The sequence below is a fragment of the Thermobia domestica genome, chromosome 8, assembly GCF_964235325.1.
Source record: "Thermobia domestica chromosome 8, izTheDome1.hap1.1, whole genome shotgun sequence".
Lineage (NCBI taxonomy): Eukaryota > Metazoa > Arthropoda > Insecta > Zygentoma > Lepismatidae > Thermobia > Thermobia domestica.
The window spans coordinates 14,632,281-14,651,940 of NC_137461.1; the positions used below are offsets into that span (position 1 = coordinate 14,632,281).

A 19,660-nucleotide genomic window follows, 5' to 3' on the forward strand; every position below is an offset into this window, starting at 1 on the left:
GTTTTTCTTTTCTATCTTTTACTGTTTAGAAGTTATTAATGTTCAAAGGTGGGAAATTACCTTGACACTAAATGCTGTATAGGTAATTACTGTTTGAGACATTCCCGCATATGTTCCTTCGTCTTTAGAAAAAACAGAATTTCTTGGATTACGATACAAACAAACCAAGTTGCTTTACGATCGATTTTGTCATCTAATCGTCGTAATAAACCTAGATTAAAGATGCGATTCTAATTTCCATGTCCCAAAAACATGAAAGTAGTATGAAGAAACAGTTTTTGCCAATTCTAAATTTGATAAAATCAATTTGCTTTAATTTAATAAATTTGTCTGAAATACCTTTTATTGTGAGGTTTCGAATGGTATTACTTTAGTTAGTCTTTTTTCTGCCTATAATGGCAAAGATGATTCTGTGTCGATTATCACTGGTATCACCGAGAATCTATCTTAATGTTAATTAATAATTTATTTTCTTCTGTGTTTCAAGTTGTATTTTCCCGAAGTTCATTTGATATCCTTTGAGGAGAGGGTGACTCATGGACTTAAGATGAGCACTGGCTGGTGGTAGACAATGATTCATTACTCTGTTCCGTAGCTGCCTACGGAAATGGGTCTTTCCAGGGTGCGTCTATATGTTTCCCTGGTTTTAGTCTCTCTACATTTGCTTGTAACGTATCTCGTTTTAAAGTAAGTCGCACGTACTGATACTTTGTCTTCTTTCTTGTAATTTTTGTTGTTATTTTTAATATTTTTCTTCTATGAGTATTGCCGTTGATACTTTGTTTTCTTTCTTGAAATTTTTGTTGTTATCGGTAATATTTTTTCTTCTATGAGTATTGCCGTTGATACTTTGTTTTCTTTCTTGAAATTTTTGTTGTTATTGGTGATATTTTTTCTTCTATGAGTATTGCCGTTGATACTTTGTTTTCTTTCTTGAAATTTTTGTTGTTATTGGTAATATTTTTTTTTCTATGAGTATTGCCGTTGATACTTTGTTTTCTTTCTTGAATTTTTTGTTGTTATTGGTGATATTTTTTCTTCTATGAGTATTGCCGTTGATACTTTGTTTTCTCTCTTGAAATTTTTGTTGTTATTGGTGATATTTTTTTCTTCTATGAGTATTGCCGTTGATACTTTGTTTTCTCTCTTGAAATTTTTGTTGTTATTGGTAATATTTTTTCTTCTATGAGTATTGCCGTTGATACTTTGTTTTCTTTCTTGAAATTTTTGTTGTTATTGATGATATTTTTTCTTCTATGAGTATTGCCGTTTGTTTTACCATTATGTCCCTTCCTCCTTTCATTGTATTGATTTCATCCAGTTGTTTAATTATTCCTATATTGAGAAGTTTGCATCCCATTTTGAGCTAATAATAGTGATAATTCGTCAATTTGATTAGCTAACTTAGTGATGTCAGTAGGATTGTTAGATTGTTGTGAGTGAGAGGGCAGATTGTTGTGAGTGAGAGGGCAGAGAGGGCAGTATTGGGAGGGACACTAGTAGAGGGATGTAGTGACTGTACTGACGATTGTTGTGGTAAGCCTAAAGTTGATTGAGGTTGTGGGACATTGTAAAGGAGGCGCTGTAGGTTGAGGTTGTTGTAAATTTGAAGTTACTTGAGGATTTTGTACATCAGGTCAGATCTGATGATGTTGCCCCTACAAATTACTTGTTATGTGTGCGTATTGTATTGACGAATTGAACATTACTGAGATGTTAGGTTCGTGTGTATGTGATGGTATAATTTTCGAAGGTAGGCTGTAAAATGAATGGATTGCTTAAGAAAGCTTTTGTATAGTCCCTCATTCTTGATAAATCTTGAGCCGCTTTTATTGAATGTTTTTGTAGTCCATGAATAGTATGAAATGTTTCAAAAACATTTTTAAAAGAAAATTACATAATAACCGTAATGATAAAAAAAATGTATTTTTTGTTACGTTGCTTCATGCATAAGTTGTCTTATTACCCATAATTTAAAAAGAAGATATGCGTCTATTGGTTCGTTTTCTCGTTGCATCTGATAATTTCCAATTCAGCCTTATGTGTTAGGAATTTACGATGTCTCAAAGCCATTAGTTTCTTTTATTTTATTGGTCGTATATGAAGGAATTAGTTTATTTTGATTACGTAATTGAAATACCCAAATCAAGTGCAATTTATGCTTAACTTCCTGCGTCCCTCATATCTTCGTTCTTTTCTTCCCAAATTTGCTTTTTTGTTCTAGTTTTCGGCATAAGTTTACTGGTCAGCTCAATTCAATTCTTACTTTTAAAAAACTCACCAAAAAAGCTTTAGAGACATACCTGCATAAAGTTTTAATTGAAGTTCTTGTAACCTTAAATATCTTTAATCTTTGTTAGTGATCAAAATCTGTTTGATCGTCCGATCGCGTCCACGAGTAATATTTTCTTAGGTAAAGTGATCATACATGGAACTTTCACTCTGCATCTTTCATTATAAAATTTTTATTATTGTAATATTTTGTGCACGTAGATACAATAATGGACCAGGAATCTAGCCCTTCACCTATTTACTTATAAAATACAAAATAGTCTTTGTGTTTTACAATGTTAATATATCAGAATTTCCCTTATGACTAAGGGTAAAGGAAGTAACGTTTCATACGCGAACACCTTCGCTCACGGCAGCCAGCGGGGTGTTTTGTAGCGAGTCCAGGTTATGATCCTAGGAAACCTCCTTGGCTGGCTCATGGCAGCCTCGTGAGGTATGGTTTGTGTTGAGGAATCCCCTTCACTTTGCAACGACATCTTGTATTTTCAGTGTAATTTTAAATATCGGGCAATGTATGATTTTAAAATATGCAATAAATAGTTTGAAGAAGAAGAAGAAAATACGAAAATATGAAAAGGAGAGAATCAAATTTAGATGATTTTTGATGAGTTTTGTCTTTACGTTGTCATAACAACGTTTTGTAAATAATCGTTATAATTCAGGAACCATCATAAAAGGAGATGTACGTATAATCATGAGACGTGTATTTAATTTAATAAGTGTGTGCCACAATAAAAGCCAGGAAATCTAAACGTAATATAAACTAATATAAGTGATTTTAGTAACATAATCTGGATATAATTAGACTGAAGACCTGTATATAACGAGTTACGTTATATAATTTTTGGTGGTTTGCCGCCAGGAACCTTTAGGGGATTCGTCGAAGTAAAGTAGGCATTCTCCTAAATAATAAATTTTAATAGTACAGATTGACTATAAGGCTGCGAGGTGATTTCACTAAAGAGATAACAAAACGGAGTTTACCGTGTTGAGAAGTAGCACAAAAATTCCGAGGAATATTAAAATGAAAAAAAAAAAAAATGAAATGAAATCTTTAGGTTTTACGTCCCACGGTAATGCCGGTTAGGCTAAAGGAGACGGTGATGATGAGAGATGAGTGAAATGGGGACTGAAGAAAGTGGGAGGAAACGGGAGAACCCCGAGAAAACTCACGAGTACGGTGTTTGTCCATCACAAAGTCCACACGACGCTAGCTGGGATCGAACCAGGGACCCCAAGCACCGGAGGTGAACGCTCTACCAGAATATTAAAATGAGTCTCACTGGTATGGGAAATACATCTGAAACAGATGGCAACAGGGAAATGAGCTTTTCTGACCTGGCCGATATCATTAAAGAACAATTGGAACAATCGAAACAACTTAACAGTAAAATCGATCGAAAGACGGAACAAATGAACCAACAAATAGGACAATTAAAACAATATATTGATGACCGAATGAATCAACAAATGGAATAAATCGATCAGCCGTTTGCACATCTGAGGCAAGATATTGGTTCATGTAGCATGTCATCACAGATTAAAAAAATGTCGTCACAGATTAACATATGTGCTCCAAATGAACTTGAACGTTCCACAGAAACAACAGAAAATGCAGATTTTGAGTTTGCATTAATGAAATTTACTGAGTTTTCGCAAAACCATACTGCAGTATTGGTTGGATCAGATTACCCTAACTTTTCTTTTCATTTGAATGTTTGTGATTGTCTTATTGATGCTGCGTGTAATGAAGATTTTAGTATGTATCAATGTCGGAAAAGTTATGGTCATCTTCACCTAGTGAATGCTATTGACTGCTTGTATTCACGATATATTCAACATGATATTAATCCCAGAGATGAAGTAGTGGTAATAGAACCGTTTGATGATATGTGCACGACATTGATTCATGTAGCAGGAAGAAAGTTGATTCCAGTATTCGTGAAATTCCGAAAGAAAACGTGTGCTTGTAGTGATTATTCGATTGGATTGGAACTGTTGAAATGTTCATTCAATGAAAAGACCAAAATGATATTAGTAAACAATCCGATGATGCTTTTACAGAACGCGATGCAGTGCGTTAACTTCAATCATCTAAGTATGACATTGCAAAATTTTGAAAATCCATCAATAGTGCTATACAGTACTAACCTGAACCAAACTAACCTTAATCGAAACCAAGTTCGAAGTGTCTGTGAGATTAAAGTGTGATCACAATGTGAAAAGTAGTTAAATTTATGTGTACCGGTAATGTAACCGAACCTAATTACAGAAGAAACAGAAACCGTGGTAGGACAAATTACCGTGAATATTGTGAAAAGAATAGATACCGTAGAACTGGGTTATACTTTGACAGGTTTTGTACTACCGGTATTTTAGATGTGTACAGGGGACACTGGCTGCAACCAGTCAATGATACTATTCTCATCATAACAATGGGTATCTAGGTTATCACATCCAATATTGAACTTAAGTTTCTGCAAGTAAGTTTTGGCGGGAAAAATTAAAGAATTACCTGTCAAAGTAACTCCCAGGGTGGGGCTACTTTGACACCTTATGTATTTGCTGCATGAGGTCAAGGTCACTCGACATATGGGGTTACTTTAACATGAAATTAATGTAAATCCAGTGTAAAACACTGTTTTGGTCATGTGTAATGTACACTGAATGCTTTTAAACCAGGAAATCTTGATTGTTTTACATCATTATACACCATTATACAAGTTTTTCTTAAAGCTTTACTTTTAACACGCTTTTACATGTAACAACGGAATGAAAACCTTAATCGTCAGCATTACAATCGTAAGTAGCATACTGTGGATTTTTGGATCCAATATTGTAAAACCAACACACCCATTTTTCGCATCTGACACACTGAATCCACTCTTTTCCGCCAGTATAGTTTCGAGAGTCACTGATACAGATGGCACAGGTGTTTTCGTCATACCCTTTTATTTCCTTTGCCTTCTTTCCCTGGCAGGGTTTCTTTTGGAGCTGTCACGGTTATCCGGTTTCCAGTTCTTCTATCAAGGGGTCCTTTACGACCACCTCTTCCGTCACCAAGGTCTCTCCGATGTCTCCCTCTTCCATCCTCATATCTGGTCCCAGTTTCCAGTTCTTCTTCCCATAGGAGCAACTGTTTTCCAGGGGAAACCAAGATCTTTAACTCACTTCCCTCCATTCGTCCTCGCTCTGGTGCTTGGCCCCGCTCCAGAAGAAACTGCAGGAGACTTGCATCTATATCTTTCTCGACCTGTGTGCTGTTGGGCTCTTTGGGTAACTTTGAGAGGGGAGCTTCAACGTTTAGGGGAACCGGATCTGTCGCGCGGAATCCTGCCTTCCGGTTCTTGTCTATGGTGGGAGCCAGGGAATCCATGAGTCGGGACAGTGGATCAGGGAATTTTTCCTTGGGAATCGATCCGCTTTGTCGAGTCTCTTTCGGCCATGAACTCAGTACGGCTCTCTACTTCTTTAGTTTTCTATACACACTCACGTCTAGAGGCTGGAGCAGATGCGCCAAGATGCAACGGCGCTCACAGAACAGAAGAATCACTCATGTCAAAGTAGCCCCGCTCTATGTCAAAGTAGCCCCGTTTTACGGTACAGATCTGTTACGAGACACGACATCTCGCCACCAATAAAACGAATGAGAATTGAACCTAATTTTACCGGTAAGATAACCGAACCTAACCTTATTAGTAACAGTAATAGTAACCGCGTAACAGAACCTAATCTTGGTAGCAACAGTAATAGTAATCGTACACTTACGAAGCATGTACTCACTAGATCTAATTTCCCTCGAATTGGATTTCGTAGAAATTTCATAGATGGCACAAATTTTCAAAATCTCGTTCCAAGCGACTTTTCACGTGTTCCCGCACTTCAAGGAGCACTTACGAGGCCATCGTATCGCTTCATACGAGGAGGTGAAACACTTCGTGACAACGTGTCTGAGAACTCAAAGATCGGAGTTTTGCCAGGAGGGAATCTTCAAACTCATTCCATGATGCGACAAGTGCCTCGAGCGATATGGAAACTATATCGAATGTTTGTATTATCTGTATGGCTGTATTGGTTGTATGAAATAATATACACATGTTTCACTGCAGACTATGTAACCTTACTTTCCGAACACTCATAATTATACAGGGTGGACCATAAGTCCTTTACCACTCCTTGTAAAATCCGTGTTCGTGGAAAATAGTGAACAACAACCATGTAGTAACATAGTAGGTCAAGAGGGAAGTCGGATTGTGATGGTGACCAAGATGGCGGCCATATTGAAAGCCGCCATCTTGAATTCACGTCAAGATTTTTAAATGGGAACGTGGTCATGCGGCACATCATTTTAGCTTGTAGATCATTATAGTAAGGTCACAAAAACTGTAGAAAAGTACCATCACTAATTCATTTCTTTTATATTTTAGTCTTTTGGGTAAGTAAAAATGAAACAATAAAACTCATTTTTTTATATTGAAAATAGGATTTTGTTCAAAAATCGTCTTTGTTTTTACTTTTACAATAACAACAAAAAGAATGTTTACATTCTATCCTGCTACTAACATCACACTTTACATATTTTTCTTTACAAAGTGAAACAAAATAACTTACATTGCAATATATTGTAATTACAATTTACTTAATTTAAGAATATTGTGCTTTTTGTGATTAATATTGCATTTTGTACAAATCTTATAATGTCAACTTTTCTCTTTTAAAATTATAATAGGAGTCCATTTAGTAAATTTTCATTAAGGATACAATATTTCAGCCGAGGATCCTTTTCTTTTACATATTCTAGAAGAAGTACTTTTCAGTATTTTGAGTAGTATCCCAAATACACAAAAACAAACCATTAAAATTTCAATTCAGGTTCCATTATGCTGTATTCTAATAAGCTAAAATGTCAAAAATAATTCTAGTTTATTAGCGCATTTCGGAATACACTCAGTTGATTCCTGGTTTCCACTACGAAATCCCCTTTTGTGTAGTTACACCCGTAAATTAAAACAAACCTTCATTTGTACTTCTTTCTCTGGCCTTAGCAAAGTAAACACCATTAAAGTAATATATTCCATTGTATCTGCAAGCTTTGCTTTAGTAGACTTAAATCCAAATTCTACTCGCTGAGGAAAACAATACGTTTGTTGTAAAAAATTAATAACGTGTAACAATTTCGCCACCTATCTACTTGGCTTCATCAAGCACTATAAATATACAGGTAATGACAGATTATATACGTAAGAGACAGCGAAACAATTCCGGAATGCTGATTGGCTACAACAGGCTATTTCAGCCAATCCTCTTCAATTACAAAACCAGAACGTAAAACAGAACAAAATTCACTAATTCCCTTCCCCGCCCCTGTTGACATCATATACATACATATCTAATTTACAAAATAACCTTACAAATTGTGATTGGTTGTGATTGAAGGGAATTGACTGTGGTAGCCAATCAGGAATTAGGGATTTTTTCACTCTCTCTTATATTAAATCAGCCACTACCTGTGTATTTATAGTGTCTGATGAAGCCAAAGAGGATAGTTGGCGAAACTATAACACGTCATTAATTTTTTACAACAAACGTATTGTTTTGCTCAGCGAATAGTTTAATTTGCATTAAAGTAAATGTAATTTTGTAATACGTTTATGAATTAATGTAGCATATAGTTACGCGCAATTAATGTCAGTTGTCTTTTAAAGCGAAATACACTGTTTAGAATATCATCTTAGTAAAATACATACTACATAGTGCTTATAGTTTAAATTTTGCTCCCTCAACAGACTCTAATTGGCGCACAAAATTTGATTTTATAGGAGGAATGTGCAGACTTTGCGTTACAAATGTTGCACAAGGTTTCTTGTGAGAATGACAGGGTTAATAAAGGAAACGTACATTAGGTTTGATTTGATTTTGAGTTCAACGTTCCCTTTCAGCAGCGTAGCTATATGAGACGTGGACCTAAAGCTTAATCTGGGATCCGAACCACATGAACTTCCGTCGGAAATCGAACTTTGGTCTCCGACGCTAGGAAATATACGTTAACATGCTGATCTAAGAATGGTGCCGAGCCTGCCCATGGAGGTGTTTAGTGCAGTGGTTCTCAACCTTTTGGACTGAACGCCCAGGACATGGTAACAAATAGATAATAAAAACATATATTATAATAGGGAAACTATTAGTTTTTATATTGACTCTATGTAGGACAGAACATTCTGACTACCGCTGGAGGTGTTGACTGGTACACTCTGTCCCGATATTAAGTAATTATTATTAAATTCTTCATGATTTTTAAATTCTAAAATTTCGTGACACACCTTAGAAGACTGTATGACACATCAGTGTGTCACGAGACGTCGGTTGAGAACCACTAGTTTAGTGCAACAGTGCAGTAATTCTTACGCTCTTCGAAACTGCTTTGGAGTGTAGCCCTATTTCGAGCACATTTTGTAGCATGATGTAAGTTTGATAAATGAAGTCTTTGTAGTGTGACAATTAACAATATGGCAACAAATGTTTTAAAGAAAGTTATTTGTTACCGTTGCTTTTCAGCACCCAGGCTATATGGGACATTAATCTACAGTTCAGCGTGGAATCAGAACCTCATAATACGTCAAATGCTTTTAAATGTTCTTACACCGGGAATCGAACCCAGGACCACAAATACACTATTGAAATGCATTTCACTGGAATAGCGTATAACAACATCTCCCATGTCCTTAACAATGTTTACATGAATTTTCATGCCCATGTGACCACCAGTTTTCCTTTTGTATTCGGTTAAGTAGCGAAGGTGTACGTACAAACATTCTGTGTGAATCTATGTCATGTTCAATAATCCGAGGAAATTGTATGAGATTTGCATTTTTATTTTGGTAATAACTTCACAATGAATTTAACCATTAGAATATCCGTTTCTAGTAACGTTTGCAGACTTTGAATGTTCGTTTTCTATACCAAACCAAGATGATGTATTCAGATTTATTTTTAAACATTTGTTGAATAGTCAGGAATAAAACATGAAGTTCGTTTGTAAAGCCTTGTTTCTGGGAATGTCTTCATTAAGACAAGTTTTAGTCATAAATTAAAAAAAGACATTGCTTTTCTTTTACAAAAATTACAATTTATGACTTTTTTTTGTTTGCTTACCGTGTGATCATAGTATCAAGTACTGTTGATGAAGACTGCTATATACGAAATACTATGTATGTAATGTTAGTGAAATTTTATGAGATAATGAAGTGAATGATAAAATATTATTTTTCCTACTATTCCTTGCATGTACAGGATGATTCAAAAGTCCAGTTACATCTATGTACAGGAAGAGATAGTCTGTACTACAGTAGTGAAAACTATCCCATGTTTCCGAACTGATTTGTCCGTCAACTGAGAGCCGAAAGGCTTCTCGATCGAATTCGGTTTTTAAGCAAGTGGAGCCCATTGTTTGGTTCCCAGTTTCAGCCCATTGTTTGGTTATCGTACGAGAATATCTGAACGAAGCGTTTCCTAACAGATGGACTGGACATAGTTTTCCAGTTATCAGTACTTTTCGACTAGCCTCTCAGAAGTCCTGATCTATTGCCGTGTGATAATTCATTGTGGAGTTACATCGAACAGTACGCGTTACTATGCAACTAGCTGGTGGAAGTTGTTCGGCATGTATTTTTCATGACCACTCGCGAATGCTGTGTTGAATTTCAGAACACACCTGGAGGCACATAAATATTTGTTACGGAAACACACAGACTCTCTGGATTAACTTACTAGTTCATCTTATATCACATTCTCTGTGCTTCTGATCCATAACGTTACTTTAATGCAAAATACATAAATAAATAGAGAATCTAATAGGATTTTTGGATTACCCTATATCACTGTCACAGACAATTGTTTATAAATTACTGTAATACAAGATAGAAAATTGATAATACTTAAAACAAGTTTTCACTGGTGTTTTGGAAGAATAAGCACATATAATTAAATCTTTTGTCAAGGTTTGTGGTTTTTAAGCATATATTAGCTTCTCTTTCAATATTGTCATAATTGAAGGGTTTCCCGCAAGAAGATAACTGAAAAATTTTCAGGAGAGCCTCTGGGAACATTGTGCTACATAAAGAATCGGAAGCTTGATAATCTTAGTATCCACGACCTATCAAAACACTTAGAATTAATTAAAATCTTTCGGTAAACCCGTAAGTTATTGTAAGTGTTGTTCTTTTAATGCAGAATATTATAAGGTTTAGCCAATATGCTTAATTATCATACACATAGATATGGGTTTGAACAAAATTCTCGTACGTAATAGATATACAAATTTACATTTACAAATAATTATATACGTTTACTATGAAATTTGTCTGTACAAGTTCATTACTTATACGTTGAAACACCATATTCTGTATTCAGCCATGGCACGCAAAGAAATAACATCTTAAGTAGTTTTACATATAGAGCTATAAAAATAACTGTCAATATACAAATTTCTATTAACTTTTGAGAATTGATGAACATCACATCACGCTGCACATGTCTTTTGATGTTATTTTGAGATTTCTTGGAGCTTAAAGTCTCTTTCCAACACTGGGACACGAGCTTATACGTTACTACGCGTATGAAAGCCAAACTGATATACGCCCAGCGGAAATCGAACTCTTGAGACTTTTGCTAAACTCTTTAGGTAATAATGCTAAAATTTTAGCTGCTAGAGAGTTGAGTGGAGTTGAATTTGAGTTTAACGTCCCTTTTAGCAGCGAGGCTATATGAGACGGGACCTGACTGATTAACGTGAAATCCGAACCACATGAGCTTCCGCCGGTAGGTGCGAGAGAGTTGAGTTGCATTGGGCAATGGGGTCTTCCCATAGCACAACAATTACCACATGATTTTAGGAATACTCATCAATTCGGCCCCATTTTTTTTAAAATACATTTTCCAAAATGTTGCGAAAATTAAATATTAAAACTAATTTTTAATCTCCTTAATTATTTTATGTAAAAAAATACTGCTTCGTAGAAAGTTTGTATTGTAGATGTATTTTCTATTGTAAGAGAATACATCATATCATTGACTCAAAAGACAAAATGGAACAGAACAAAGACAATCTTAAAGACATTTGACTAATCCACTGAGTAGAATATTGTCGTTACTAGAAAATAACACAAACGATATTTTTACGTTTATTGGCTATTTTTGAAATGTGTTGAATTAAATAGTTTGATTTCTGCAAAATCCTTAAAAATAGTAAAGAAACATGCTTTCTTTGAAATATAAAAGCTAAGAATTGTGGGGTGCATGTGCAGCGAATTTTCTATTTACAAAATGAGTTCATCAATTCTCGAATTGGTACAAATCTTTTATGGTCAAGTCGTTTTATGATTTTCGTAGCATAAACTATTTATAGCAAAAGTTACCACTTTCAATTGAAGTAAGGACCATTTTCAAAGTGATCCGTACATTTACCTGTACAGCAAATGCAACCTATATTGTAAGATGTTATCGAACAGAACATAACGACAATCACTTAAATGAATAATTAACTTAGGCATTTTATAAATACACATCCAAAAAAACTGTCTTTTTTCAATCATTTTCTTTGAGAAGAACACTTTTCACAATTACTTCTTGTAGTAGTTATAAAATGGCGACGTGTATAACGGTATATAATTAACTTGCGGCCTTAGGAAATCCACTGACTGAATGCCACCGTTTGCAAGCCAATCCCTTTTTATTATATCTGAACCCTTTTCAGCAATCATCATCGTTGGAGCGCCAGTGTTACCACTAGTCACTTGGGGCATGATCGAAGCGTCAATCACACGTAGACCATGGATACCGTAAACCCTTAAATCAGGATCTACAACTGCTGTTGGGTCATTCTGAGGACCCATTTTAACACTTCCAGCCTGATGATTTTCCGGAACTGTATCATGTCTTATGGCACATTCCCAATAGGAATCTGAACCAAATGGGATATTTTCGCACCCTTTGGCAGGAGTAGTGTCTAAAGTAAAGCCATATTTTTGAAGTGCTCTTGTTTGAGACAATTGGATGGCAAATTTTATCCCCTCGATTAAGGTTTCCATGTCTCTGAAATCTGTTAGGTAATTGGGATGAATTTTTGGAGAGTCAAACGGATCCGCTGATCTTAGTTTAAGAATACCGCGACTTTTTGGACGAAGGACTGTAGGAAACATGTAAATGTGCCTAGAAGAGTTCACTGCGGGGTCAGGCAATTCGCCCACAGCTCCAGTTCTGGAACAATCAGCAAGATACCCACCAAAATACAATTGAATATCTGGATGGTCTTCTACAGGATTGGCATATTTTGTATTGATGATTGCTGTTGTTTGAGATATCCCAGTACTGGCCATAAGTCCATCCCGGAATAGCAAATACTCGACAGCAGTAGCCCAGTTTAAGGATCTTGTTTCAGGTTCACGGATAGTGAATGTTAAAGTGTAGGACACATGATTTTGTAAATTGTGCCCTACTTTAAGATCCTGAACAACTGGTATATTAAGGAACTCTAGATCTTCACGTGGGCCGATTCCTGAAAGAAGTAATATTTGAGGAGAATTTACAGCTCCTCCAGATACTATAACTTCTTTCGTGGCGTACACAACATTCTTCTCTCCCTCCTTCACGTACTCCACTCCATAGGCCCTTTTAGTAACCGGATCCACAAGAACACGTGTCACGTGAGCATACAACTGAATGTGAAGATTTGGTCTATCTCGGACGGGTCTTATAAATGCTTTTGCAGCACTCATTCTCGTTCCGTTACGACTGGTCGTCTGAGCATTTGCAAATCCCGTGTGTCTCTCCCCATTTAAGTCCCTGATTTCATAACCTAGTTCCCTTCCTCCTTCTAAAATGGCATCAGACAGTGGTGGCCGGTATGGGAATTGTTCTACAGTGAGGTAACCTCCTGAAGAATGATATCCAGGATCTATCAACTCTGGCTGCCTATTATCCTCAGATTTGAGAAAGTACTGGAAGACATCGTTGTAACTCCAGCCAATGTTGCCGAGTTTAGCCCAGTCGTCAAAATCCTTTCGACTCCCTCGTATGTACATCATGCCATTGAACACGCTAGTGCCCCCAAGAACTTTCCCTCTTGGCCAACCGCACTTCTGGTTCTCTTTACCTAAACACGCCATTTCCTCCGGTTCAGTGAAATAGTTCCAATCTATATCACTTCCGAAGAAATTGAGAAACATTGACGGCACTTGCGTCCCTGTTGGTTCATCCCCTCCCGCCTCTAACAACAGAACATTCCACTCGGGTATCTCACTTAACCTGCTGGCCACTATGGAGCCCGCAGTTCCACCACCGACAACGATGAAGTCATATTCTTTATGCACTTGCGGTGAGTCTATCGGACGCCTGCAAGGATCCTCTATATCGCACTGTGATTTGAGAAATATTTCCAGAAGTCCCATAAACACCATAAAATTGGTTCCTCCGCAGACCGCCGCCAGTGACGGACCAGAGGTTGTAACAGGGCAATTGCACACCATTGTCCTTCAGTAGAGTCAATCACCGAATGAATTTCTTCTGATGTCACCTCTTTTGATTGAGCTTCCTGCAAGAACAAAATAAATTTTTAAATTAGACTAATTGCATTAATTATATCTATTATATAGAATTGAAGCTCTTTATGGATTTTTCTATAATTTCTAAGCATTTTTTTAAAATTAGATAGATGTTATATATCAATATAGATGCAGTCCTATCTGGTATAATTAAAGGTGGAAATCCAGAAATTAAGGTCAAGAAATAATAACTACCTATTAAAAACGCAGTAGTTCACAAATGTACATACATGCACTTGTAACAATACTGGTTAACCCTGCACCACTCGCGCGGTGTTAGGTATCAACAACCCTCGCGTGAGGTCACAGTGGCCCCACTTTATATTAAACGTATTTTTTGCTTACGAAAAATATTGCAGTAAACAACTAACTAATTGTTGGCCTTGAAGTAGACAATACAACAGACAGCTAGTAGGGTGGCCGGGTCAGAATTGCCAACTGTCTAGGAGAGCCAAACAAAAAATATCTCTCTGGGGTCATATTTACCCCGCGCGAGGGTTGCAGGGTTAATACTATATTACACCTGTATAGAAAGTTTTAATAACACATAGTTTTTCAGTCATTTTGTCTGTTTATTAATTATGTTACTATAAATAATGCATGGTATTGTGATAATAATGGAATGGTTTTTCCTTGGAAGTTAATGCAAAATACGTTAAACCAACTGAACTGTAGTAAAATGTACAATATCAAAATTACACTGCAGAAAAGACGACCATGCAACCACCTAGGACAAACTGAAAGCAAAAAAGAATATTCTTTATTCACTATGGAATCTGCAACCGGGATACAGCTACACTATTATCCAATGATGCTCTAAAGTCGCCTCTGAAAGCTAACACATGTGCTAATTGAAGAAATTACAAGTCATCTAAGCACTTCAACGACTTAAACAAGAGAGAGAGAGAAATTAAAATTTTCAATTTAACAATTAAATTATCTGATATTTTTCTGAATGATATCTCTTCGATTGTACATATAATGTCACTGGATAGAATCACTGAAACAAAAATAATCGAAGGTATTGGCAAAATGAAAGGTAAAAGGTCAATTAGTAATGATGGTATATCATCTTATATTTTTAAAGGCTGTACAGAGTTTCTTGTTAAGCCATTGACCTATATATTTAATTTGCTTATTACTCAGTGTTATTTTCCTACAACAGTTTAAATACGTCCAATTCAGTGAAGCTATATCTAGCATCTTGGTGCTAGATCTAGCATAATTCACATGCATTTAGCATCTAGCATCTTGACTTTAGCATCTTGGCCAAATCTATCATAATTTCATTCTTCCTTCTGGTGAACAGAAAAAGAACGAACATTTAGATGGTCCAAGGACAGTCTGGAATTATTCTTCTTAGTTGAAGCGATAGTTGGAGCAATGAAACCAGTCAATATTTCCGTAGTTGTAATTTGTTGTTGAATTCAGAGAAATGTTCAAAAATAGCAAAACGTGACTCTACAAAACATATTTACTTACCCATAGTTTTATTACTGTCAATTGAAACCTGAATGTGTGGTTATCTGGGATGTTTCTGTCCCTTTCAATTTACAACTTGAGAGGGGAGGGATATGAGCATCAGGGGACAGCTAGTAATACACTAAAAGAAATGCCTCAGAGCTGTGACGGAAGCGGCATGTTGTGTATATGTTTCTTAAAATGTTATCCATTCATAAAATATAAATTCGACCTTCCTCCCCTATAAATTACCATTTACCAATTTATTTCATTATCATTCCTGACAGCGTCATATTAGCTTTGTACATGAATACAGTTGAAACACTTCATTAAAATAATGAAGATAAGTAGGGGCGGGTCTTTAAAATTACTTAGGAAGGATAATTTGAAAATCTGGCATAATTTACAAAAAATCTAGCATAATTAATACCCGTGTTTGGCATCATGACGAGTCTGGAGTGTGGCAACCCTGGTCCAATTCCCATAATTAATCCTGTAAAATTCAAGGGTTGTATGCAATAACCAGATAGGTTCATTTTCTTAATTAGCGAATTTGAGATTTTCACATGTTGCAATAGAAAAAATTACTCTACATTGTGTGCAAGAATCATGTGGATCCGATTAATATTTACAGTATTATAATGCGAAGGAGGTACCTACATATAATGTTCATCGTGAAGTTAGAACAAGAAACAGGCAGTTCTGGAAAAAAAATATAAAAGTAGACTTAAATGGTTCTTGGATCCAACCCTTCAATTAATACAAGACCATAGGCCGATGACTTTCTTCTCCAGCTAAAATATTCGAATCAGTAATTTGTAAACACCTATTTAACCACATTTCATGATATCTTTCTGATTCACACTATGGTTTTAGACTTAACAGATGACCAGTAACAAATTTATTGAATATAAGTCAAGTAATTGGTGAAGCTTTTAACATAAGATCTCAAATTGATGTAGTGTATACGTATTTTAAACTAGCCTTTGGTTTGATTAATCATTAGATACTTCTTAAAAAGATTAAAGGATTTGGTATTTCAAATGAGTTAATCCTTCTATTTAAGCCATATTTAAGCAACAGAATCCAATATGTAACATAATATCACTTGTAAATTTAAATAATATATTGTATAGTCTGGAGTACCCCAAGGATCCAATTTAGGTCCTTTACTCTTCTTAATTATGAAAAAATATTTACCTGAAGAGTTTGAATATACTTCATGTCTGCTGTTTGCTGATGATACTAAATTATACAAAGAAATTTCTACAAAAGGTGATTGTGAAAAATTACACAGAGATCTTGTGAAGTTGAGTGAAAGAAATACATTTGAACTTAATATTTCAAAATGAAACGTTGTAACGTTTCCGATAATCAAGAAACCTGTTATATTTAAATATATTATAGGAAATCAGGTACTAGAACAGAAAGAAATTGTCAAGAGTTCTGGGCAGGCCCGTATCCAGGGGAATCTAGGGGGTCGCCCCCCTAAATTTTTGCTGCCCCCCCCTAAAATTTTCACGGTAAACTTGAAAATGAACTATAATATGGTGATCAATTGTAATATGATTTGATTGGGCCCCCCTAACTTCAGCCGGTCCCCCTCTACACTTTTGGGCTGGCTACCGGCCTGGCTCTGGGAGTATGGTTTAATGCAAATCTCAAGTTTACATATCATATAAATATCAAAATACAGTAAGTAAGACGTTTAAAATGCTTTTATTTATTAAACGATCATGTTGTCATTTTAAAAATTAAAAACAATATTAACATTATATGAGTCTTTTGTTAGAACAACATTGGAAGATGCTTCTATAATTTGGGAACCATTCTACCAAAAAAACCAAAGTAAGAAATAGAAAAGGTACGAAAGAAAATGTTAAAATTTATTAGTTATAACGATAATATACCAACTCGTTATGTATATTACAATATACTTCCCAGGATATTTCAGCTTTTGTCGTTGGAAGATAGAAGGTTCATTCAATGTGTGTTGTACTTGAAGAAACTTACTGATAATGAAGATAATATGACTTTCTTAAGTAGATTACCATTTTATTGTCGTTAAAATCTGAAATTCAGACAAATGTCTGATAACAAAACGAATTTAGGTAAAAACTCTCCATTATAATGAATATGTGATACAGGTAATAAATAAAATACATTCTATGGGTCTGGATATATTTCAATTGAAATTCTCAATATTTAAACAAAATTGTGTCCAAATGTTACTTAATAAAATGTATAGATTGTGATTATTATATCTTGTACATATTTGTCTGTATCTAAGTGAACTAAATGCGAGCAATGGTTAGACAATAAACAGAACCTTTCTTTCATTCTCCCTACAACATGGTAGAGTATTCATTAAAACAGCAGTGTTGAACCAGTCAACTTGCTGTGACCCATTTTCTGTACAAACCTACACTTCCATCTTCAGGTAAAATTAACTCAAACAAAGCCTGTATCATGTTATGTACATATTTATCTCACTTGCCCTTCATTTGAGGACAACATATAAGTATACTTAATCCGAGTGTATAGAATTTATATCAAGGATTAGTCCTTAGAATATATTTAAACAAGACTAGGCCCTACTTAAATCCATAAGCAAAAAAAAAAAAAAAAAAAAAAAAAAGTCAGTTTTTTTCTTATCATAGTATGAAAAGTATAATTTATATTTTAAAAATAAGAAGCATTGTTAGATATAACTGTGTTCTTAAATGGATGTTCAACCTTTCTGCTGTAAAAAATTTATACAAAAATGACTGGTATCGGTAAATAATACTGAATGGTATTGCTCACTTTGCCGCTGAAGAAAATCTCACTGAAGGAAATGAGTGGTAAAGGGCTACCCAAAGTTTCTGGACAATTTTACTTGGATATATGGACAGGTGAAAGTTAAAATGGTGTAAGGTATATTTTCTAGTCTGACTAACACCATTTTACTGATAAGCAAAGCAGCTGTGTCTATTATCACCAGAACTTTCTGAGTCATCTGTTGAAATCAGCCATCTTTCAGAATCAAGCTCTGATGGCTGAATCTGAGCATCTGAGCAAGCTCTGACGGATTTTCTGTTAACAGATTGGCTTATTTAGATTTGGTTTTTGGGCTTTTTCCTTTTATTTTATTTTATTTATTTATTTATTTTTTGACCAAGTGACTTACAAAATTTCACCTCTCATCCGTCGATATACCATAAAGACTGTCAAGTCACCTGGAAACATCTTTGTTGAAACTTTGAAAGCGTTCCTACTTATTTCCATTTTATCTACATGACCTACCCACTCGAGTCTTCTAGACTTGATGACGATGCACCAATTTACAGATTCTGGCTAGGGTTGCTAGATTTTACAAAGAGAAAAAGAAATATATTATATTTTTTAAGGAAGGAAAAGCAGAAAATACATGATATTGAGAAGTGAAATCTTCCAGTTAACGTCCCACGATTATGCTCTTTAGACTAAGGGAGACCGAAGGATTAAGGCAAGTGAAATGAGAATGTGGGAGGAAAGGATAGGAAACACAGGAAACAATATTGTCCATCACAAACTTACTTGGCAGAGCTTTGAATCAGGCACCCCATGCATTAGAGGTAAACGGTCTACCACTGAACCGCCATGCCACCTGAATTTACGTATAACAAACATATATTTGTTTCACATGCTAACACAGAATAATTTTGACTGCAAACTGGGGAAATTTCATTAAAAACAATTGTAACATTAAGCAGAAAAGAAAAAGTATATTAAAATTTCCAGTTGGAGATCATGTGGCTCGGACTACACGTTAAGCCGATTATCTAAACTTAAAATTTCCGTTTAACTAAAAACATTGGCTACAAATAAGACATATCAGGGACGAAGTGATTTAGCACCACTTATCTAATGACGTGCTGCAGCCTACTTTAATAGATTGTTATCGTCAATCACTTACTAGTTAGTCAGTGATTCCTCAATCTTACATGTGTTAGACCTTAATCGTCCATATTCAAGATTTTGGTTCGCTTTTGCAATGTAATCCCCTTCTTCCAGGGAGTGCGATAGTCCTGTGTAGCCAGACCGAAATCCTTAGTACCTACCAGTTCATCCTAGTGGTCCAGTTGGTCCTGCTAGCGAGTCACGTTCTTCCATGTTCTGCCGGCATGGTGCTCGAGCGTTATGGCAAGCATTCCATGGCCTAACTACTGATTGGTAGAGTTCAACCCAATCCAGGAGCCCTAGGAGAACTCGAGAGGACTTGATCATTCCCGGCAATGCCTACCTCTATCTTTAAAGGGCTAATGCCCTTAGTATCCAGGTAACATGAA

At 35.6% G+C, this 19,660-nt stretch overlaps 1 protein-coding gene across 1 annotated transcript in view; it reads right to left on the reverse strand.

Moving 5' to 3' along the window:
- Positions 1-6,761: 6,761 nt before the first annotated feature.
- Gld (Glucose dehydrogenase) overlaps positions 6,762-19,660 on the reverse strand; it is an 85,943-nt gene continuing 73,044 nt past the window's right edge. Inside the window, exon 2 of the mRNA XM_081768109.1 lies at positions 6,762-13,879. Coding sequence (XP_081624235.1) covers positions 11,910-13,814 — 1,905 coding nt within the window. The 5' untranslated portion in view covers positions 13,815-13,879 and the 3' untranslated portion in view covers positions 6,762-11,909. The remainder of the gene's footprint in view (positions 13,880-19,660) is intronic.